General features: G+C 32.2%; 1 protein-coding gene, 1 long non-coding RNA gene and 1 pseudogene across 3 annotated transcripts; 1 reads left to right on the top strand and 2 right to left on the bottom strand.

Moving 5' to 3' along the window:
• The window catches only part of LOC128185257 (ubiquitin carboxyl-terminal hydrolase 2-like), a 118,986-nt pseudogene that overhangs the window by 10,805 nt on the left and 82,451 nt on the right, over positions 1-25,730 (bottom strand).
• On the top strand, positions 2,459-5,138 carry LOC128186013 (uncharacterized). Of its 2 annotated transcripts, XM_052855744.1 has the most exons (4): positions 2,459-2,503; positions 3,875-4,000; positions 4,133-4,391; positions 4,495-5,138. In XM_052855744.1, the coding sequence occupies exons 2-4, from the start codon at positions 3,950-3,952 to the stop codon at positions 5,136-5,138; spliced, it is 954 nt and encodes a 317-aa protein (XP_052711704.1). In that variant the 5' UTR covers positions 2,459-2,503; positions 3,875-3,949. The 2 variants fall into 2 exon arrangements, with proteins under 2 accessions (XP_052711704.1, XP_052711703.1); XM_052855743.1 differs by lacking the exon at positions 2,459-2,503 and having other exon boundaries at positions 3,782-4,000.
• Positions 12,516-16,869, bottom strand: LOC128186014 (uncharacterized). The gene is made up of 2 exons (XR_008243877.1): positions 16,753-16,869; positions 12,516-12,808 (listed from the first exon to the last, which is right to left on the bottom strand). It is a non-coding gene; the product is annotated as an uncharacterized LOC128186014 (long non-coding RNA).

The following is a 25,730-nucleotide window of genomic DNA, read 5'->3' as shown; positions in this document are numbered from 1 at the left end:
CCCACCCCAAACAGCATAACAGTCAGTTTATTTCTTGCATTAGGGTCCTGTATTTGAAACAATGGACAATCAAATTACACAACCCGTTGATGTTTGCATATTGAGAGAGATTACCTATAAACTATGGAAGATGCATCTATCTAACTATTCAGGCACACATGTAGAAATCACAAATAGTATATACTAGTATCCAATTAACTACATTACTGCAAAACTACGTGTTTTTATCAACTAAGATAAGACAAATTGGTCTTTTCAACTCAAAAACTATAATTAGAGAGCCATGGTTGCCTCAATCTAGAAATTGAAAACGTCAATGGAGTGTAATCATTTTATCAAAATATTAAAAATTTGAGTCTTGCAAATATTTGCAAACGCATTTGATTATATCAGTAAAAATAAATATACATGTATTATTTTGTATATTGAATATCGAGTGATATATTTTTCATAATCAGGTTAATAAATGCCTATTATAAATGTGTTTTACATTCTGTGGTGTCCATTCTCTCATCTTGTGATTTTTTTTTTATACAATCGTTAAAAGACTGAGATATTTCAATAAATTGTGATGTATATTCCATAATCCTCATCTTTTGATGCTTATTTTTATATATATGTATTAACTTTGTACATGTGCTAACAAATATCGTATAATAATCGATTTTGTTTAGTACATTCGTTTATCGTATGTGATATGTTCAATATCTTATGATGTATATTCTAAACTCCTGTGGTTTATATTTTATATATTGTGAAGTATATTCTAGATCTTGGTTTGTGAATTCTTTATTCATCAGAGATTTGTTCAATACCTTGTGATGTTTCTTTTATAATCAAGGGAAAAATACTTTTCATGTAAATCTTGTGATGCATGTTCAAAATATTTTGATGTTTATTCTTTATCCTGTGATGCATATTGGAAACTCCCCTTCCCCGCCATTTTTGGTGGCATTAAGAAAAATCTTTGGAAAAGTTCATATAAATATTTAATTTCGTAGGGTTTATGCCCCCCCCCCCCCCCCACACACACACACACACACACATATATATATATATATATATATATATATATATATATATATATATATATATATATATATATATATATATATATATATATATGCATGCAGTTGTCTGGTATTTTCCTGCAAGGTAATCAAATTTGTAAATATAAATACAGTCGTTTTACCGGTAACGAATATTTGCCAGTATCAAATAATTTTTAGAAAAAATATTGGTAAAAGACGAAGGTAAAGGCTTTTAAAAAATCCTAGCTAGGTAATTACATGTATAATACAGATATTAATATTCTATCAGTGTGTGAAGTTGTTTGACATTTGCACAATTATTTACCGAATTGTTTACAAATTAAAAAGGTGACCCAGATATGAGCTGCCGGAAGTGCAAGGCAGAAAAAACGAAAGTGTGAAAACAATTAAGCCTAACTATGAAACTAAGTTTGTTATTGACCACTATTTGGTGGATAATTAGTAATTATAATTCATTTAATAAGATAATGCATCATATTAAATAATAATGGAGTTATGAATGAAATTACGACTTCAAATAGATTAGTTTTCCTAGTTTCTGTTCACTGCGATAGAGGCATTATTTGGATGGATATATTGATAGATATACGGACAAAACAAAGGCAAATGACAATTACTTATCATCAATTACAGTTTCAATTTGACGGGAAAACGGTATGATAAAAAAAACGATCATATTATTTGTTAAAATGACACATTCCCACAATTATTTTTCTTTCTTCATTTATAGTCGATTAACATGTACCTCTAGTACATTTTTGAAATTAATTCGCCTCAAAATATTCGGCCAGAAGTAATAGAGTGCACTTGATTCGATACTGGAAAACGAATTCGAAACTAGGAAAATGGAGGGTGTGTTGAAATTACTATCTCCGTAATGCATCCTTTATATTTTCGGAAGTTCTAGAAGGACAAAGAAGTGTGATTTAAACAAAAAATTAAAACATTTGGAATTCCGATAATAATAGTCGCATGCACGACGAAACCGCATTCTGATTCGTTACCGGTAAAACGACTGTACATGTAGTATTATCATTTAAAGAGAAATAATCGTCATATACAACAAAGTACCATCACTTAATCAGTTTTCATGTTCAGAATAATTATCAACATATTAAGATGAAGTAATGGCAACGTATTTTCAGGTATTGAAATCTTAAAAAAAAATTGACAGCTAAACCAAAGAAGGATCAACATACTGAAGACGAAAATAATGCATTATATATTAACCAGAAATCATAATTGTTACTTTGATGTAATAAACATAAGGTAGTAAATCATTACAATGATGATAATATTAACATGTCATAAGAAGAGAAAAAAAAATAACCTTACCTATGCGTCTTTGGTATGTGCGTATATAGGCCTAACCGACATTGTTCTTCTGCGAAATAATAAAGCAAAACCGAAAGTGAACCAACTCTGGTTTTTTGGAAATAACTTTTGACGAGGTAGGTATGACATGTTTATATTTTTACTGAATGGAGGTATTGAATTGTAAGTGCCTAAAATTAAAATCGCATTTTTAAAATGCACTTTCGTTATTATTGAATGTTTTGCAGAGGGGCTCAATATCTTGAAAAATAAGGCAGATATACAAAGGTATTTCCTTTTCCTTTGTCTAGTGCCTATTTGGAGAGAAAAAACTTTCTAATAGATAAATTAGCTGTTTTGTAAGGAAATGGGGAGGGCAAGGCTAGTCAAGGAGCAACAGGCGAATTAATTCTTAATTATATATCTTGAACGACGAGAGACGGTTTTTCTTTCATTTTATAATTCAAACATTTTAAATTCTTCCATTTGTAATGGTTTTCTATCATATAAGGTCTAATATGTCCATTTCTAGCCATTTGCCATTGATGGAAGCATTACCAGTAAAAAAGAGATTCGCTGATTAGTACTTTAATCACACACAAAGACAATGAAAAAAATGAAATATGATAAAAACAAAACACGAAGTAATTTATTCTACGTCTTCATCAGCATAGAACAACTTACAGTTACCATTTTTCAAATTACATGTAGATCTTCATTTATTTCTCAAATTAGGTCGTGAATGTTTTTGACGATCTAGGCTATATTATATCAACATAAATTTAAGTCAGCAAATTCCCTTCTTGTGCAAGAAAATATAATCAAAATGCGACTTGAAGAAAAACTTAATTCAAACTGATACAGTTATTCGAAATTTAATTAGTTTTAAAAAACAAGTCATCCTTTTAAAATGGCACTTTTGAGGTATTGAAAGTTATGATAAGGTATAATAATGATCAGTTCCTCCAGGTAATCGGGACACCATAAACAAAGTTGACCGATCTTTTATGCCAATGTCTTCCACCCGTTTATGTGCTTCTGGCTGATCGTGTCTGTATTCTTTGCCACTGAATGTAAGGCGTATGTGCTGTAGTTCAATTCCGACTCTTCCGGCTAAAGCCTCAAAAATCCTCAAAAATTCGTCCGTCTACGTAAACAAAAAAAAAGTATACTGGTATCATTACCAATAAAATGTTCTCCGAAGAATACTGTACATGATGCATTAATTGTTAAATATATCCTACCTTTTGTATGTTGATTGTTTCAGATTTGTTTCTAGTTGACATTTTCACAAATATGGTCAGCGACATTTTGTTGACGTTTCAAGATACAAACACACCGATTTACTTGGACAAACGCATTAACACATTCCCTGAATGACAAATGAAAATGAAAATGAAAATGAAAATTTCTACCTATTTAATATTATTTATAGATGATTTGGAGTTCAGGATTTCTCACTTCTAAAAATAGATTAATGATATTCAAAAAACCCAGTTTCATTTTAGTTTTCTACGAAATAATTGATCAGACGAAAAACGAAAATTGTCATCCACGTATATGCACAGTGAAAATCGCCAGAAATGATACTTTTCAAGACTCTTTCGTCGGATAGATTATATGCTGTTAGAAAGGTAAGTGTGTTATAAAGAATATAATGAACGCTTTCTGATAAATAAACGACACTGCTTTTAAGACATAAATATAGTTATCTTCAAACAAACATTCAAATACAATGTCTTTTAATGATGTGATTTTATCAACAGAAATCTACAATTCAGGATATACGAAAATCTATAGCATCAATATTAAAAACAGAGTACTGGCTCATAGATATTGTAAATCTAGAACATTATTTTATCTATGAGCCAGACCAAACAAGTGATATTCTACACGATCCTTTTCATGTGATGGTCGGAGCAGAGAGTAGGCCAGTACACGGACTCCGAACATCTGCAAAACCTGACATCGTCTGGGAGTATGAATCAGATCCGAGGATAGAGCTTACATGTGGGCATGCAATAAGTAATTATCACATTTAACTGTTTGTTCTACCTTTTATTGTCCACATACATTTTCAAAATTTTTCTTCGGTGCACAATTTCAACTTTTATGTTTTTTCTTATAGCACCAGATAATTTGTTTGGTTTGATTCGTGAAAAGATTTTACAGAACGATTACTGCTTGCGTTGTCCAGGGAAAACGGACTATGGAACTTGTGGTCAAATATGGAATAATGTAGACATCCTACAAAATTGTGTATTAAGCTCAGATGAATTCATTTTTTTCAGTGGAAAATTGTCCCTTAATTTTTTGAACAATCGACAAAGAGGTGACATTAAGCTGTGTCCTGGATGTAACTCATTCTGTGAGAGATTAAGAGTCACTGATTCGCATGTTAAATGCTACATTTGTTCTAGTTCCCAGCTTTACCCTTTTAAATTTTGTTGGCATTGTTTGCAAATATGGACACATAACCATGTTTGTTACGCGCACAACGATTATATTAACAATGTAGAAATTAGAAGACAGTTGGTCGAATGTCCAAAAGTGACCTTAGATTATTCCCATATGTCAGGTGTACCGTCTAAACGTCTTTGCCCCAATTGCAAAACGTTGCTGCAACACGACCAAGCTTGTAAATCTATGTTATGTACCTTTTGCAAAACAGAATTTTGCTTTGCTTGCTTGAAAACAGCCATAAATGGAAAACTTACCTGCGGGGAATTTGATGGACAATGTGTTGTAGCACCAATACAATTGACTGACTAATAAACCACCTTGTTTTCATTGTCAGATGTGTTGAGATCAATGAATAATGGTCGTTTATTATATAATATTTCGATGTGCATTTACCAGACGTTTCATTCATATTGTATGACTAAAGTTTACTCAAAAATATATCATCAAACTTTTCAACATATCAAATAAGTGGCCTTGTTTGTAAAACCTACAAGACTCAAGGTCAAAGTTTATCAAATCAGATTTATAAGTGACCTTGATCCATCCTAAGAGGTGCAGGACTCAAGGTCATAGTTAACACATCAAATCATTCAAACAAATCAAATAATTCAAGGAAATAAAATGTTAAAACAAAGTGACATTCACCCTAAGAGGTGCAAAGGTCAAGGTCGAAGTTTTAATGTCATAAAATGTCATAAAAAAGCTGACCAATACGCCTATTTTAGCCAAGTGGTTGGATTGAAGATGGGAAGATGGAGATTGTCGCTTTGCAATACAAAATTAGGAGCAAGCAGTACCATTTTTTTCAATGAATAAATATAAAACAACAGAGAGAATACAGGATGGGTGAATTTACGTTGAAAACTTATTTTCAGAGGGAAAAAATTGGTTTGAACAAAAGCACTAACCGCACTCTTGTGGTAAGACGGAAAAGGGAGTTTAAATTGAGTGCGCCTGTTTTAAATTTATCCAAGGGAAGTAATTAATTCCCACAAAGGAGCGACAACTATATTTGCACTATTTCGATAACAGCATCGTATTTCTACAAACGCTGATATGCTAAATTTTGTAAATAATTGATAACAACAAAATTGATCTATGGATTTAACTTGTCAATTACTATTTTTTATTCTCCTTGCTCATTATGCTTGTTATGAATGCGTTTTATTTTAGTTTGCTTTGTATCGTGTTATGAAATAAAGACGTTTTGTGTACTTTGTGTTATGCTCAATATACATTTGCTTTCAATCCAACATACAAACATGTTTAGTCTAAAAAGAACATTACAATTCATCCCTAAATATAAAGAAAAAAATAAATGAAACATACATTAAACTACCGTTTTATTTATCTTACAGAGTGATAGAGCAATAAGTAAAAAGAAAAATAGGATAAACATTTTTATAACATTTTGCAACTGACAAACTAAACACATTCTTTCATTTTAACCATTGTTGTAACTTATTTTTTCTGAAGATTATACAGTTTTATGCGATCTCGTTGCGGGCACTGAGGAACATTTATAACGAGTTTCGAATACAATCTTAAAGAAAACCAAAGGTTACTTAATCTAAAATCAGATTGTATTTTTTTTCTTTTTGATAGAATTTCGTTTTCATAAAACTTTCCTCATTTTAAGATATAAAGAAATAATTTGACTTTATAGCTTTTTCAAATCCATTATATAGATAATCATTTTTATAAGACTTTATTATTTAAGGTTCACAAAACTAAAATTTAAAAAAAATTCAGAATGTTGATCATCTAAATGTATTAAAAAGCACGGACCATTCTGACCCTTTACATAAGGTATCAGACCTTTTTTAGAATTAAAAAAAACCAAAAAAAAAACCAAAACAAAACTACTGGCAATTCACACACGTGTTCATCAAATATTTCGACAATATTTCCCTTAAAAAATGTTAAAAGAACGTTTTCGAGGCAATTCTCACCTTCTTATAAGGTCGTTTAATAATAAAAAATATAATAATGTTACCCACTGAAGAACGTTATTCTGTTCATCTTGTTTTCAATACTTCTAAAAAATATTTCTTCTTTTTCAGATATATATATAAAAATTGTGGTCCGAATTACCAAAATTGTAATGATTTGCTTTATAACTTTAAAAGACCATTTTTGCCTCTGTAACATTAGAAATAGAGGCCCATGGGCAACATCACTCACCTGAGGAACAATAGGTATAATAAATTCCTCTTAATGAAGTCATATCACAAACTATTATTGATATCCGGACAATGTCGTATGAAACATGTTGATGCTGTATAAATACCAATCTACTTTTCCCCTGGATATTCTAATGTTTCTTATCATAAGCCCCTTTTCCTACAGGATGATTTAATAGTCATATCATATGTTGAGCATTGAAGTTCTCCAAAAAAAAATCCTAAACAATAGTTTATATTTAGGATATAAACTACATTGTACATCCAACCCCGAACCCCTTGTTAGGCCCCAGGATCGTCTAGGGGCCAAAATTTTAACAATTTTAAAGAATCAGCAATATGTCAAAATCCTTGCATATAAGTAAAAATATATAAATTTATATATTATAAAATCTCAGCTTTTGTAAATAATTAAAATGCTTTTCTTTGTAAAATTAGATCCGCAATGTGGCCGCAACCTTCTCCTCAAGATTTTGATTTGAACAAATATGAATCTTCATTACCTGAGGTTGCTTTCACTAAAGTTACAGGCTTCCAGATTGATGGTTTTTTTTAGAAGAATGATTTTTAAAGAGCGGCTCAAGTTTATCAACTTTGTAAGAGCAGGAGAGAGGGAGAAGATAGGCAGCACTGGGGAGGGTAGAGGACTTCTTGGCACGGCAGGAGACTGGCAAATGCGAGCTGACCTGAAAACCAGAATGCAATTCCAAACGGAAGTAGCATCCACCAACAAGCGACCTGACATAGTGATCTGGTCTTTGGCAAGTAGGCAGGTCATTATAGTGGAGCTGACAGTTCCTTGGGAGGAGAGAATGGAAGACGCATATGAGCGGAAAATGGGAAAATATCAGGAGCTTGTGGCAGATTGTCAGGAGAGAGGGTGGAGAGTATGGTGTTTCCCAGTGGAGGTTGGCACGCGGGGCTTTGTTGGACAATCCTTGTGGCGAGCCCTGAGAGTCATCAGAGTTATTGGGTTGGAGAGAAGACAGCTCATAGGGCGACTAAGCAGAGAGGCAGAAATAGCATCGCTATGGTTGTGAAGAAGAAGAGATGGACAGTGGGGAAGACAGTGAGAGACAATTGTGAATGTAAGATCATTTCACAGGCGGATAGCTGGATGGTCCCGGGCTGGGAGCTGATCACCCCAGTCGGCCCACCTCTGGCGGTTGTAGTGGACAGCGCCGAAACAACCGAGGAAGGAGGATCCACCTGATGACGGGATCATCACGCATCTATACCACCAGGATGTTTACAGGTAATAATTTTTACCCCTTTAAATTAATAGTGGTCCTCATTTTTTACAACTTTGTGTCCCCTTTGCCTAAGAGTGCATTTTGCCAATTTTGGTTGAATTTGGTTCAGCTGTTCTCGAGAAGATGTTGAAAATATGAAAAGTTTACGGACAGACAGACGAACAAACGGACAGACAGACGACAGACAATATGTCATCAAAAAGCTCAAGTGAACTAAAAACAAAAGGGTTAGATTTAAAAGAATATGGAGCCATCTACACCCTTGTATGATTTTCTGTGAATAGCTTTCAAAGTTATAACAAGATTTTCTCGATGAATAGAAATATATATCCTTATGTGTGAAAAAGTTGATGTTTCTATGTTTTTTTATAGGTCAAAAATATAAATTGTGTGCTTATAAAATATAACATATATTATCTTTTATAAGCACAAAATTGAGATTTGGATAAATGGTTTTCGAGGAATTACCCGGATTTTTTTTTTTAAGGAAATAAGAAGAGAACGAAAGCATAAGGTCTTCGTAAGGAAAATGCGTTTATTAACTAGCCAAATAAATTAAAACATGTAAACATTTAATAGATATCATTTATTATAACAAATGTTTAAATGCATTTTATCAAAATAAATAAAAACAAATCAAACAATCTTTTACTGAATAACACGTGACAGTAAGTCATAAAAATGTATCAATATACGAAGTATATATTCTGTATACGCTGTACCTTTGACCAACATATTTGATGGTACTTAGCTTGTAATGAAGCAATAATATTTTGGTGGTAATTTAGAGAGAAAAGGGTTAGAGTGACTAAACAGTTTTTATTGTAAACGATAAAATAATCAAATCATTAGCATAACCAAAAAAAAAATTCAACGTCTTACATAAACAAATAAAACATCAGATATCATTGACTGATATGGATTTAAAATATTCTTACTTTTTCACATGAAAAAATTACAAGTATTAAGTGTCAGTTCGTTTTCCGATTTGGTAAAACTCTTCCTGCGTTTTTGTTTATTGTTACATTACTAAAATAAAATATTCGTACACGTGTTACATAAACAGTACTACAAAGAATACTCAGACCGGACTGTCTTTCTTTTCGTAAAAAAAGAAGAAATGCATTTGCCTTTTTGACTCTTTAAGCGTCTCTTCTATGACGTACAAATCATCGCAAAGCCACCATTTGTTTTGTCTTCTGACGTAGCATACATAGTGACCACTGCTTGCAGAGCCCAAATGTCCGACAACACTAATTAGTCTGTAGTGTTTCAAATTCTGCTTTAGATTCGTCTATACAGTGTGAAAAAATATAGTAAAAGTAAATTCTTTTGAACTTGCACTTAACAAGAACAATAAACACCAAAAACAAAAAGATTATTATTATTTTTTTTTTTTGCATTTGCGTTCTTGCATTACAGCATTTACGTTCTTGCATTACAGAAAGTTACTCCCACACAATCGGCAATATTCAACATTAATATTCTGCTTTCTTCAACATCAACCATATCTGAAAACCATTAAACTGGTATACTCAATAAGAACCTTTTTTAACCACAATCATACACTTTAAACTTTCCTGTGCCAATTTTTAACGCCATAATGAATACATATCGACTTACTGACAAAACCTCAAGCTCTTATTGGTTTCCACAAAAGAAAAAAAAATTATTCTAATTAACTGAGCTCAACCGAAATGAATTATATAGAGCATATTTTATCATTTTGTAACATCGTTTAAGAAATCCTACCAGTTTTTGGTTATATTCCTTTAAGCCACTGAAGTCCTTCCAAAATTGCACACGATCTATTTTCTTTTGGAATGGCTTGTAATCTCTTTCGTAAGTAGCCTTGAAGAACAAAGATAGTCATACATGTAACTATGATAACTTCAATCAAAGCAACGTGAAAAAATATTAAATTTGGATGTTGGAATAATACAACGACTTCAAAAATGATACCATGTGGAATATTAAAATAATAAAAACAACTAGAGCAAAGCTCGTTGCAAAGCAACGAGTGGGTCTTCCGTTAATGTCGGAAGTAAAGCTGGAAGTTCCTGTAAGAAGAAGAGCTCTTAAACCATTAACAAGAGTAACTAAAATAAAAAGATGAAAAAATCGAATTATTCCTGGTACGACTTAACAAAATCCGAATGATTTTAAGTACGACTTAACAAACACCTTTCCGATTTCAAGAACGACTTAACAAAAAAAATCCGAATGTGTCCAAGTAAGACTTAACAATTATTTTTGGTACGAGTTAATATTATTTTGAACATTACGCTATTTTTTAAACCAAGGACGCGGAATAAAAATTTCCGGAAAAATCAATTTTTAAACCCCGATATCTCTGTAATGCATCGTCCGATTTTAAAACGGCTTTCAGTGTTAGATTCAGCTTAATAAGCTCTACAAAACACATATACATTTTTGATTAAATCAGAAAATTCATTTTTTCGAAAAATTTGTTTTACTTCCGGTTTCGACCGGAAGTGATAGATTTTCATTTCCAGTCTTATTACAGAGGTAAATCGATCAAATCATAACCATTCAAAATTTCAAGCCTCTATCTTAAAGCGTTTTTGAGAAAAGTCCGGGACAAAATGACTTTTTGAAATTTTTAAAAATGACGTCACGTCAAAACGGAGGTGACGTTCTCTTTAAAACTTTTACATTTTTGAGGGACGCCAACTTGCAAAAATCTCTGAAAATTTCATCAAAATCGGTTTAAAATCTTTTGAGTTATGAGGCAAAAAAGGAGTCAGAAGAAAAGAAAAAGAATAATAATAATAACTAGAGCAAAGCTCGTTGCAAAGCAACGAGTGGGTCTTCCGTTGATGTCGGAAGTAAAGCTTAAAGTTCCTGTAAGAAGCAGAGCTCTTAAACCTGGTACGAGTTTGAATTTTACGCTATTTTTGAAACCAAAAACGCAGAATCAAAATTTCTGAAAAATCAATTTTTAAACCCCGATATCTGTTATGCATCGTCCGATTTAAAAACGGATTTTAGTTTTGTACTCATCATGAAAATTACCGTAGGTTACATATGTTTAATTTTTAATATTGAAAAACAATGAAAAACTAAAACAAGAGGCAAATGGGCCACATCTCTCACCTGAGGAACAATAGGTATGATAAAATCAGCTTAATGGGGTCACAATGCAAACTACCTGGACAATGTACAATAGTACATGTAGATCCTGTATAAATAAAATCCATTTTCCCCCCTAAATATTTTTATGTTTATAATCATAAGTTCCTTTTCTAAAAGGATGATTTTATATTGATTTTATAGTCATATCGCATGTTGAGTATTGCAGTTCTCAAAAAGATCCTTAACAATAGTTTATATATGTATTATTACATTATATTCATATACTCTGAACCTTCTTGTGAGGCCAAAGAACTGTCCTGGGGCCAAAGTCTTAACAATTATAAAGCATCATCTGGCTGATTAGTTTCGGAGAAGAAGATTTTTAAATATTTACTCTATATATTCCTATGTTAACCTTTGACCCCCCCCCCCCCCCCCCCCACCCATTGTGGCCCAAACCTATCCCCGGGGTCATGATTTTCACAACTTTGTATCTAACACTACATGTACCTGAGGATGCTTCCACATACATGTAAGTTTCAGCTTTCCTGGCTGATTAGTTTCTGAGAAAAAGATTTTTAAAGATTTTCTCTATATATTCTTAATATGTAAAAATCCATTCCCCCCCATTGTGACCCCACCATACCACCTGGGACTATGATTTGAACAAACTTGAATCTACACTACCTGAGGATGCTTCCACTTTAATTTGAGCTTTTCAGGCTGAATAGTTTTTCAAAGATTTTCTCTATATATTCCTATGTAAAACTTGATCCCCCTCTTGTGGCCTTTCCTACCCACGGGGACCATGATTTGATCAAACTTGAATCTACACTACCTGAGGATGCCTCCACACAAGTTTCAGCTTTTCAGGCCGAATAGTTTTTGAGAAGAAGATTTTTGAAAAATACCAACAAATTTTCAATAATTCTCAATTACCTCCCCTTTAAAGAGGGCGTGGCACTTCATTTAAACAATCTTGAATCCCCTTCACCTAGTGGTGGTGCTTAGTGCCAAATTTGGTTGAAATCTGCTCAGTGGTTCTTGAGAAGATGAAAATATGAAAAGTTTACAACAACGACAACAACAAATTGTGATCAGAAAAGCTCACTTGAGCCTTTGGCTCAGGTGAGCTAAAAACAAAATAAAGGAAACATAATTGCATACTTTTATTGAAAAACAATTTTTCACAGCTAACAATTGTAAATTACTTTAAACAGCCATAATTTTGTTTGTTATAATTTCTTATCAAACACAAACCACAACAAGGCATGATGTTTTCTTAAAGTTCCATTACAGTAACTGTTCATGAATTATCCGATTTAATTTGAATTACTGGTAAATAGTCTGTAGAACAAATTAAGGAATATGCATGTGGGTAGAGGTGACAGGTTAACCTCAAGAGCTGAAAAGAATCAAGAGGAAAAAACCATGTGGCCACCAAAAGCTGAAATTAAAAAAATTAATAAGCTGTGTTAATACATGTACCGGTACTAATAATAGCTGTGTTTACATTAACATATGCATAGTATTTCTGGGAAAAAAAAATACACTGACCATGCAGTGTAATTAGTGTGACATATCCCGATACGTGACATTAGATGGCACAGGACAGTTTTTTTGATACATTTCATTGTAGCCTGGGGACGTGTGTCTTCGGAACCCTGTAACTAGAATTTCCTCAGTTCCCATTTACCACAAATACCTTTAATTCACTCTTTATAAGGCCAATCACCAATTTCTGAAGAAAATTACTAGTCAATTAACCTGTAATTTTCTACATACTGGTTTTTATGAGATTTTGACCCTTCCATATTTTGCTAATTTTTCATGATTTTTCAGCTTTTTAGACCTCCCCCAGCCAATTCCCTGCAAAGGGTTGACCTTCCGTACCATGTGCATGTTGCACCATCACATGTCAGAAACTTACCTGTGTATAGTTTATAATGCCCCGTCCACCTACTTTTCGTGTTATTTACCCTCCCGTCTGTAACTTGCATTTTCACTGTCTAAAGTCAACACAACAGTCATAGCCGCAGGTTTCGCATTTTACTTCTGAATCTCATGTACCTAACATATGGGGCCTACATATTGAATATCAATTTCAACAAGAGACATCCCTCTAACTAATGATAATCATTAAAAATCATTTCATGAATTTTAGCAACACTCATAAGCCTTCAAGTACACCAACTCTCAATTTTACAAAAATATTGACGGGTACTTTATCAGTAAACTGTCCCTTGCTGCCTTTAACTTACACTAACATTCTCTGAAAAGTCATCTTGTCCTAAACTTACAAAGCTTATGCTATTCTGAGAAAAAGTATACCTCATTTTGCCAATTCCATTAAGGATTAAGAAAAATATGGCCATTTAAGTGAACCCAGCATTTCCACTTTCTTCTATTTAACACAGATTCATAGGGCTCTCCATAAATAAAGCATCTTTACCTAATCTTATAGTGGTCAACTGTTGTTCAACCTCCCTAAATAAGAAACCTTATTCAAAACTACATACATATACATGATATTATCATGACAAAAGCATCACATCACTTAGAAATACCCTTACATGTATACCCTCCCCCTATTTTTTGATTTTCCTAAGAAGCATAAGTTTGAACACTTTAACCTACGGTAATATTATGAAACTTGTGGCAATTCCCTTGAGTCATTTCTACACATATTTAAAAACAACCATCACTGATATTGAAAATTGATCTTTTCTTGATAAATGGATGAAATGTAACATTTTTTTTCACAAAAAGACATGCAGCCATACATGTGATTTCTTGTTTTCATGAAACAGTAAGCTTATAATCATTTTTAGTGATTATCTTATTTATTCTGGTTTCTAGTCTCCTTTTAACTTTGCTAAAATAGTAAGACCTACAAGTGTGATGTCTGCTCTTAATTAAAATGAAGTTCAAACACAACCAGGTACCTGGGGACGGATGAGAATTCCATGATAAATGTTCAAATTTTACATGTTTTCCTACATTTTTGATGCATATATACAATAAAAGGGTAAACATTTGTTGTTTCTTGGTCATTTCGAGCGTAATTATTATAGCAGATGTTTTTTCAAGGTCAAATGTACATTTACATATCCAACATGTAATGGTAATGGAGACAATTGGAAAGAGGGGGTAGCTTTTTGAATTCTGTTAATATATCTAAAATATCACTTTTGGATAGGAAGGAGCAAAAACTTGAGTTTTTTGACATATTGTATACTTTGATAACTGCATTTGTCTACATGTGAATTTTATTTGAAAGAAAAATATGCTGTTTTAAAAAAATTGAGTTATATAAGTCAGGTTGCTTAATGTTATTTCATGAAATCAGACAGCAAAATTGCTGCAAATTTATAATTTAAATAATTCAATTGATCAAAACTCTTTTACTGTGCAGTATTAATTCTTATCTCGGTAGTTAACTTAAGCCTATTAATTGTCATCAGGATAGGAAATACCTACTTTCTAAGCCAATTTACTCTAGTGGTGGTCATTCTACACATTTAAAAGGGATTTACTTCCCTTGTATATTATAGCTAATAAATCATGTAATGACTAATATAACCAACAAAATCATCCATTTTCCCAAAATAGACTACTTTTGGTACAAAATCCACTCAAAATTACAGTTAAATGAGAAATCTGAAAATACCATGTAGTCTTGAAACTTACACTAACATTCTCTGAAAAGTAATCTTGTCTTAAACTTACAAAGCTTATGCAATTCTGAGAAAAAGTATACCTCATTTTGCCAATTCCATTAAGGATTAAGAAAAATATGGCCATTTAAGTGAACCCAGCATTTCCACTTTCTTCTATTTAACACAGATTTATAGGGCTCTCCATAAATAAAGCATCTTTACCTAATCTTTTAGAGGTCAACTGTTGTTCAACCTCCCTAAATAAGAAACCTTATTCAAAACTACATACATATACAGGATATTATCATGACAAAAGCATCACATCACTTATAAATACCCTTACATGTATACCCTCCCCCTATTTTTTGATTTTCCTAAGAAGCATTAGTTTGAACACTTTAACCAAATATTATGAAATTTAAATGCTTCTATTCTGATCAATTGAATTTTTAAGCAGCGTGAAATTAAAACCATCGCAATTGATCGATACTTTAGTCAAAATCATGAAATTTTAACACGGTGGAATTAAAACGACTTACAGTATTTCATCCGAACAGCCTCAAAGTATAATTTTCTGCTATACCATTTTTTTAAAATGAATTCTACTGGTTTTTTTTTTTGCAAATAAATTTAGCGAGGATTTTTTTCTCTTTTCTTATTAATGACAGGTTTTAAAAACAATATCATGTTTAGTATGTATAAAATTTCATAAATTTTTTTACAAAGCTTTGGATTTTTGTTGCACAATGTAAAAATGAGGGATTGCACGATAATACATGCTCATTTTCAAATTTAAAGCATTGTTGATTTCTTTTCCTAGATAGAGATATGCACAAAATGATGTTGCTCTGTGATGCTTAGCCAAGATTAAAAGCATGAGAGAGAGAGAGAGAGAGAGAGAGAGAGAGAGAGAGAGAGAGAGAGATCTGAGGCACATGTAGTAAAAATTATTACATACATTTGTCTTACTGTAAAAATTGTTTACAATGTAGATGTGTTCTGCATGTAGAGTTTACCTAAAATGAATCAATAAAATTCAATATATATAAAAGATAAACTAATCTCAAAGAATTTACAATGTTCTGTGAAATAATCAAATCTTGAGAAGAATGTTTTATAGATATCAGGGAACATTAACTTAAAATCTGAAGTTCTTTTCAACTTGCACTCTGTTTTACATGCTCTTTCACAGGCGATAATCATATATAACGGCGAGCCAGACAAAAGTTCTAATTTTAATTAGACTGAATATTTACCATGTCAAATAAAGTTATTTAATTAAGCACAAGCCTGTCTGAGTTCTTTAATTCATTAATTAAGTGGAGGTGATATGGTAAAGATCTGCTATATTCAAATATTTAGGGTAAAGTTATCATCATGCAAACATGCACTCTATATATAATTACAACATTCTACTCTTGTGTGCCTTTGGACCCCCACCCCTTTTAATTGCACTGTTTTACAGTGTGTGGTGTGTTGTTCAATACAAATTAAGACATACATATACATAATAATAAATAGAAATTCAAAAGAGTAGTGTGCAAAACATACACATGAAAATACATTGAACAGATAATATCCCGAGATTTCTCTGACTCAAATGCCCGCTTTTATATTGTTACGCACGTCAAAAGCGGAGTTTAGAGTCAGAGGAATGTCGGATTAGATTGAAAAGTGCACAAACACTTTGAAAAGAAAAAGTCAATACGACATATTCTGTATTGAAATATACCTTTATAATCTGTCATACGTTAGTTGAGCTGAAATTTCCACTATCGCCGTCTTGCAGGCCATTCTTCTGACACACCGCTATCAGCTGTTGTTCGCAGTCAAAACATGGCGAGTTGACATAGTGAATCGTACGATAATTATTTCGATTAAAACAAATAAGACTAATAAAAACTAACAACCTAATTATCGATCGAATTAACGAAATTGTTTCAATAAACACTCTGATTAATTATATAAAAAAGGAGTTCGGTTTTATGACCTGTACGAAACCTTTTCAGCAGGAGTTACTTTATGTGTGAATTTTGCACTATTTTTTAAACCAATAACGAGGAATCAACATTTCCGGAAAAATCAATATTTAAACCCCGATATCTCTGCAATGCAGTATCCGATTTTAAATCGAATTTCAGTTTTGTATTTAGCTTTGCAAACTATACAATATGCATATAATTTTATGTTTTTAATAAAGTTTTATGATCAGTACGAATTGTTACAGTAGAAGTTACTTTCAGTGTGAATTTTGCACTATTTTTGAAACCAAGAACGCGGCATCAAAATTTCCGGAAAAATCAGTTTTTAAACCCCGATATCTCTGTAATGCATGCTCCGAATTTTAAACGATTTTCAGCATTAGATTCAGCTTAAAAAGCTCTACAAAATACGTATACGTTTTTTGTTTGATCAAAAAATTCAATTTTTCGAAAAATTTGATTCGCTTCCAGTTTCGACCGGAAGTGACGGATTTTTATTATATAGCTTCATTACAGAGGTAAATCGACCAAATAATAACCATTGAAAATTTCAAGCCTCTATCTTAAAGCGTTTTTGAGAAAAATCCCGGACAAAATGACTTTTTAAAATTTTTAAAAATGACGTAACGTCAAAACGGAAGTGACGTTGTCTTCAAATCTTTAACATCTTTGAGGGACAATTACTTGCTAAAATCTCTGGAAGTTTCATTGAAATCGCTTGAAAACTTTTTGAGTTATGAAGCAAAAAAGGAGTCAGAAAAAAAAGAAAAAGTATAATAATAATAAAAAGAAACCGAAGAAAAACAAAAGGGTCTTCCGTTGGAAAACGGAAGACCCTAATAACTAGAGCAAAGCTCGTTGCAAAGCAACGAGTGGGTCTTCCGTTAATGTCGGAAGTAAAGCTGGAAGTTCCTGTAAGAAGCAAAGCTCTTAAACCAATAACAAGAGTAACTAAAATAAAAAGATGAAAAAATCGAATTATTCCTGGTACGACTTAACAAAATCCGAATGATTTTTAGTACGACTTAACAAAAACCTTTCTGATTTCAAGAACGACTTGACAAAAAAATCCGAATGTGTTCAAGTACGACTTAACGATTATTTTTGGTACGAGTTAACTTTACTCTGAACATTACGCTATTTTTTAAACCAAGGATGCGGAATCAAAATTTCCGGAAAAATCAATTTTTAAACCCCGATAACTCTTTAATGCATTGTCCGATTATTAAACGGATTTCAGTGTTAGATTCAGCTTGATAAGTTCTATAAAACACATATTCATTTTTTAATTGATCAGAAAATTCATTTTTTCGAAAAATTTGTTTCACTTCCGGTTTCGACCGGAAGTGACGGATTTTTATTTCCAGCCTTATTGCACATGTAAATTGCCAAATTCATAACCACAGAAAATTTCAAAACTCTATCTTAAAGCGTTTTTGAGAAATGTCGCGGACAAAATGACTTTTTGTAAAGTTTAAAAATGACGTAACGTCAAAACGGAAGTGACGTTGTTATGGAAACTTTAACATCTTTGAGGCATTATAATTGCACATAATCCCTGAAAGTTTCCTTTAAATAAGTTGAAAACTTTTTGAGTTATGAAGCCGAAAAGGAGTCAGAAAAAAAAGAAAAAGAAAAAAAAAATAATAAAAAGAAACCGAAGAATAACAAGAGGGTCTTCCGTTGGAAACGGAAGACCCTAAAAAGAAACAATAGAATAACAAGAGGGTCTTCCGTTTGAAACGGAAGACCCTAAAAATAAAAACCGAAAGTCCTTGAATTGTCTTGTGACATCCTTACATTAAGTAATAAGCAAGGACCAAGGAGATACATTGCTCAGCCGAGCAAGAATATCATAACTCTGATAAAATAAAGCGTTTTGGTATTAGATACAAAATTCTGGTCACTTTAGTATTTTAAATCAAGTTTTTAAAAGATTTTTAAATTGTTTTCCAAATTATTCTCAGTAAACATCAAACCAATTTTGTTATTTCATTTTTTACAGAATTATTTTTAACGCTTTCTTCTATCTATTGTAATTAATTAATTATTGTAATTAAAATCAATACCCGATTACGACCGAGCCCAACCTCCAAGGGATTTTGAATTGAACGAACTTGAACCTAATCTTAATGTACCTGAGTATGCTTCCACAAAAGTTTCAGCATTTCTGGCTTTAAGTTTTTGAGAAGAAAATTGTTTACAGATTTTTTCTTTTTTAATGTGTTTATTAGACACCCTTCCCTTAGAAAAAGTCCTTACGAATAATTAGAAGAGTTAATGTTCTTAGACCGAATGAGTTTTTCATCATGCTGTTCAACAATGACCGTAATTATAAAACTTTGTCAATTGCTTCATTTCACAACGCTCCTGATAATTTTGAAGGCCCACATTAGACCGTAAATTACACATCCGTGTACGTTTCATGTGTTAGAATAAAGCAGCAACATCTATGTCTATAGAAATCGGTTAGGGATATCCTTTTTTATTACGAAAAGTCCATTTGGATATTGTTTTGTTACGGTGCACACAGTTAAGCCTTGCAGTCTGTAGTTTTGACTCACTAAAAAAACTTTCTGTTGCATTGCACATTTTGGCTAATAAAACCCATTTCTTACCCGATTGTTTACATTCAGAATGTCTTTTGGCATTGTTGCGTTTTTTCTGTAGAAGAAAGTAAATGGATGTTTAAAGGGTTTTTTATGTTTTTTAACACACTGTTGCATGCATAATAATGTGGAAGGTCAACCAAGACGTTTGATACTGATTTGACGCCTAAGGGTATATAGTTTTGCATGGATTAACCTTTAATTTTGAGCCCACAAATAATTTCATACCATCAGACGCACACCTATCTAAATCTAAAATACAATTCGCCATATTCTACATCCAAAAGTTTGAGGTTTTCTTTCAAATTATTTGAATTGCATTATTATCTTTACAAATAATGGTTTTTGTTTCGTTGACATTTAACTTGAAATACTCCAATAAAAACCTTTTACATGTGTGGTCTCATAGAATATTTTTAAATTTTTTAAGGTTACTTTATTTATGATTTATAATTTATGTCAATCATTGTATCTGCGTTTTCTGTATTATTTTTCTGAAGAATTAATTGTATGTGAAATACTTGCATATACGGAAATGTAATACCATAAATTATAACACTTTTTTTTTATCTTGAATATATCTTACCTTCCATACAAGTTTCAGATTTTCTGGCCAATTGAATTTTGAGAGAAAGATTTTAAATGAAACAAACAAATCTTATAATCATTTTTTTATTGATCTCCATTTGAAAAATGGCGCGGTCCTTCATTTTAAAAACCTGAATTTCCTTCACCTAGGGATGTTTCGTACCAAGTTTGGTTGAAATCAACCCAATGGTTTGAGAGAAGAAGTTGAAAATGTACGAAGTTTACAAATAGAGAGACGGACAGACAGACGTACGCAGGACAAAAAGTGATCAGAATAAATCACTATTATTTAGCTCAAGTTAAATAAAAAAGATAATGTGAACATCTACTACAAAGACATTGACTTTCTGAAAATTATCTGGCTTCATTTACTACAATACCTCTTTTAGTTTGCATATTTGTAGGACAAGAATATCAGGGAAGTGAGCAACGGTCATTGCCTTTGTCATTACAGTTGACTCTAATAAAGGTAAATAACAAAACATTTAGTAAGATGTATATTATATTACATGTAGTAAATAGATTTGCATAGATTAGTTTTAATTCAATAACAGTACTTAAAAAGAAAATGTACCGCTTGATAGATTTTCATCATGTAGTTCACTCAACAGTCAAGAAGAATGAATGACAGTCATTCTGGTAACCAATCATGAACTACCGCTCCCTTAAGATACAAACATGTTGCGCATTAGCATAATGTATTCTTCATAAGATCTTCTACAGAAACAAAAATGAGATAAAAAAGCGTAGAGATTTTGCATGGTTTTCTTAGTTTATCTTTTTACCCGGAAATATTTTGTTAAGACATGTAGAACACAAAAGATTTATGTTTAAAAGATCTTTCATTTGACATCCAGAAAATGGAGCTGGTCCCTCAAATTAGGGACCTAGAGTTCTTGAAAGTTATCGCTTTATAACTCAAAAGCGGTTAAGATTTCGATATGGCTGTCGCTGCAAAAGTTGTTCATTATGATCTTATCAATGTCGTGACAATAATATTTTGTTCGGGTATTGCGTAGTATGAGTTTAAAAAGCTCGACTTATTACCATGTATTTGTGCTTAATTTGGCAAATAAACGGGGTGTTTGTGCGTATAACTGACATAAAGGGTACCAGTTTACATACGAAAAGTGTTTAAACATTTTAGTTATTTTCTACTGAAACACATTATGGATAAAAGAACTAATTCTTTGCAATGCTTTTAGTCGCATTTAAAATCTAACTGGATTCGGAGCTGTGTATGTTAACACCCTTGCCCGCGGCCGAGGAAATAGGTTGCGGCTGGACTAGCGAGCGGTCTGGCGTTTTCTAATACACAATGTCTTGCCGTAATGCACACATGGGTTAATTCACGGGCCCTGGAAGTTATTGTAAATATATTGCATGTGCATGTATAAAAAAGTAAGGGTAGGACACTCTTTTTGGGGCGAAATCGGGTTTGACGAAGTCTGGGCGTTCCTCAAACGAAATTTCGCGATAAATCGTTCAAGTATACTTTACTTACGACATATGTATACATTCGTTCCGCTCCAATGCTGTTCCGTCGAAGAAAAAGGTGTTTATATACATCCAAGTACCTAAGAATTTCGCTAGACTGGTTTACATCCGGTTTAATCGCAGTGAATCGAAAGATAAGTTCTGATTGGTCAATAATAAAAAAAATTCTGCTCGTCAATAAGGTGGCGAAACTGATAACAATTTATGGTGAGTATGAATCAAATGTTTGAAAGTAGTTTTGCGTATAGATACTGGGTAGTTTGGCCTTTCAACAATGAAATGCGAGAATAATGAAGATTGACAAATATTGATAAGAATTTATTTTATTATTGACCAATCAGAACTTATGTTTCGATTTACCTTTTGATTCACTGCGATTAAACCGGATGTAAACCAGTCTAGCGAAATTCTTAGGCACTTGGATGTATATAAACACCTTTTTCTTCGACGGAACAGCATTGGAGCGGAACGAATGTATACATATGTCGTAAGTAAAGTATACTTGAACGATTTATCGCGAAATTTCGTTTGAGGAACGCCCAGACTTCGTCAAACCCGATTTCGCCCCAAAAAGAGTGTCCTACCCTTACTTTTTTATACATGCACATGCAATATATTTACAATAACTTCCAGGGCCCTTGGGTTAATTGATGTAGCTTCAAACACAAAAATTTCAATTTTAATGATTTTAATAGTAAATAAAAAAAGATTATACTCTAACATACTACCATAGAATGTGTACCAGGTAACATGCGGAAAGTGTTCAAACAGTTTAATTCTATTCTAGGGAAACACATTATGGATAAAAGAATTGCTTCTATGCAATGCATTTGAGTCGCATTTAAAATCTAGCTGGATTTCGAGCTGCATGAATGTAAACAATTATACGTATCCGATTCCTTGCCCGCGACCGAGGAAATAGGTGCGGCTGGACTTATAAGCGAGCGGTCTACCGTTATCCAAAACACAAGATTTGCGCCTTGTTGTAATGCACACATGGGTTTATTCATGTAGCTGCAAACACAAAGAATTCCGATTTTAACGATATTAAAGGAATTTTAAGTTTACTTAAAATGCTTTATATATATATTGATTTTACAATTTTTCGCACTACGAGTTATCGCACTTTTAAATGTGTATTATCAAGAAAAGGGGAGTGCTCTATTTGGTCATGTAATGTTGGTGTCATCATTTGACCAATGAAAATAAACGCGGGAATTCTAGCGACTCTCTTTGTTTAGAAAGACGCGCTAATTCACTTTCTTTCAGGACGCCGCACGGGTAACACCTTTGAATACTGATTCTGTTCCTTCGGACCATTTCTTTAAAAATCCACCACCTCCCCTCCACCTTTCCAGTTAATATTTTATATTACTTTCTTTATTTTCATTTTTTTTCTCCTTTTCCTTTTTCATGCATGTATTTTATTGTAGATGTACAAAGCTTTTTCAGACCACAAGGAATTTGTTGGACGAAATTACGTAACCAATTTTCGATTTCAGTTCTCAATACAGCCAATTGATAAAATTCATATTTGTATATTAATATTAATCACTAATCGTAAATTAATTATAGTCGCGTCAAATTAAGATCATATGCAGAATTGTGACATAATTCAATTAAAATTCAATTGTAGTATTACGTAATATAATTTTATATAATTTTACGCAATGTTTTACAATGTTATGTAACAATTAAAGTCACGTTGGTGGCAAAGAGCAACATATACCATGTCTTGCTTTGTTTATATACATTGTATTATGTATCGAAAGATGAAGGTGATGGTCATACGTAAAGTAAACTACATAAGTTAAATTTCATGCGGAAATCACTTATGGATAAAGAGTAAAAGAAAAAAAAACGATTATACAATTACCTACGGAGTAATGCTGTTTTGGTATCGTAATTGAGAAAAAAGAAATAAATACTATGACTGTCATTGAAATAAGGCGTTCTTTGTGATCTTGTCTATGTCATGAAATATTATTATTGTTAGAAAAAAAATCAGTTATCAGACTTCACGCATGTCAAACCCACCACGTTGGATGTACATTTACATAGCACGGACAGAGGAGATGCCGCGCTAGTGGACAACCGATTCCCTGTAGTCTAGGACACATGCTTCTCATGTTTATACGTTATCACACATTCGAATATTCATTCATTCTTTGTTAAATTATTTTTATTTTCAATTATATTGGTTAACGATGCATCAAATCATTGATTTAAATCAAAGTGCGTAAAATAAAGGAAAAAGAATATAATACATCGTTTTACAGTCGTACGAGTTGAAATGTAAATACATTCACCTGTTTCTATTTCTGACATAAAATATAGGCGATATTCACAACATGATTATTCCAACACACACATCTTAAGTATCTGTAATCTGTGATAATTCATTTGGCTAACGAAATATTAGAATCTTTTTATGAGAGAGAGAGAGAGAGAGAGAGAGAGAGAGAGAGAGAATTAAGCAGGGTGTAGAAAGTAAAAGTTGAAATATATATAAAAAGCGTTCAAGATAAGGCAGCGGGCACGATAAAACTAACCATTTTTAAACAAGTTTAAGGTTTTTTTAAATTCAGGCCGTAAAAGACTACGGGTCACACTATTGGTTTAACCTTTTTTCAATGGTAGTCTGATTCATAAAAAAGAATATTCATTGCTGATTTTATTCTTTCATTAATTAGATTTTATTTTTTGTTATTGGAATTATAGTCTGAAAGAATATGTGGGTTTTTAAAAAGTTTATGTACATTCGGTGAGTAAAAGTTTTGATTGGATTCGGACAGTTTAAGATCGAGTAGAAGACACATGATTAAATTACTTCTAAGTAGATAAGGGACATTTTCAAATCGAATGGGCTTTGCATATTCAGGCACTGTCTAGTATTTAATACATAAATTATATATATTTTAATAAAACGTCTGTACGCTGTATTATATATTTGCTGTCTGATAAGGACTGTTCTTCCCCGAAAGAAGCGCTCGGCGATCGCGTAAAGAACGTACTGTACAGTACAACACCTGATTGGAATACATAATTATATGTATTTTTTAAAATCGAAATTGTAGAGGTCATGGAGTCAATTAGCAAATCAAATTTGCCAATTAAGCAATATCAGTTATCCAATGCCTATGATTGATAATTTAACAAGGTAAATTAAATACATGTAAATATGAATTTTAAAGCATTCCCCGCCCTCTTGTTAAGAGCTTCCGTTTCCTGCATTCTTTTCTTTTATTAACGATTTTTCTGCACGCGTTTTCTCGGAAATGGTTCAGATTTTGTTACACGACCCCGATAAGAAGACACCTAAAAATATATCAAGTTTATTAAGAGCGGTCTAAAATTTTAAACACTGGTTGAATAACATTTAACTTATTTTGTGCAAATTATATGTGCATGAAATGATAATTTTCCTGTAACGTAACAAAAATTACACATTGTGAAATCTAAAAGTTTCTAAATTCATCATTGAAATTAATAATTTTAGACGGCCCATGCAGTAAGTTTTTCTAGCCGAGTCTTTCGTTCAACAGCGCATCGATTGTGAACATTTCAGCTTGGTTTGCAACAAGAGGGTAAAACGACCATGATATTTGACAGATTTGGCTTAAGGTAGTAGTCTTCTGGTTTTCGACTTGTCAAACGTAAATTAGATTAATTGTTTATTAAATCTAGATGAAAAGAAATTGAAATAGAGTATTTTTCTTTCTTTTTTACTATCATACAACTTGGCATAGAAAAAATAATCAATGTTTAGAATCTAACAAGGACTATATTTTTGGCGTTATATTGGCGTAGGAAAATATCACATGTTTCGCAATTCAGAATTGCTGCCGAATAATGAGTCTGTTTTACCATTTTAAAAACAATAACATTAATGTTGGATTTTTTTTTTACTAATGTAAACTAATGATATGATACTTGGGTTTCAGATATATAATTTGCCTTTCAAATTACAATTTTATAAGCTTTGTAAAGCGCCCATTTTATACATTGATTTTTGTGAGAAAAAAAATCACTAA

Source organism: Crassostrea angulata, chromosome 5, assembly GCF_025612915.1.
Source record: "Crassostrea angulata isolate pt1a10 chromosome 5, ASM2561291v2, whole genome shotgun sequence".
Classification (NCBI taxonomy): Eukaryota; Metazoa; Mollusca; class Bivalvia; order Ostreida; family Ostreidae; genus Magallana; species Magallana angulata.
This window is presented reverse-complemented; position numbering and strand designations above follow the sequence as displayed.

Excerpts from the sequence above, each read along its gene's own strand:
- LOC128186013 (XM_052855744.1), top strand. The coding sequence starts at position 3,950 with ATGATACTTTTCAAGACTCTTTCGTCGGATAGATTATATGCTGTTAGA. Across the intron at positions 4,001-4,132 it reads GATTATATGCTGTTAGAAAG|AAATCTACAATTCAGGATAT; the intron begins GTAAGTGTGTTA and ends TTTTATCAACAG. Across the intron at positions 4,392-4,494 it reads TACATGTGGGCATGCAATAA|CACCAGATAATTTGTTTGGT; the intron begins GTAATTATCACA and ends TTTTTCTTATAG.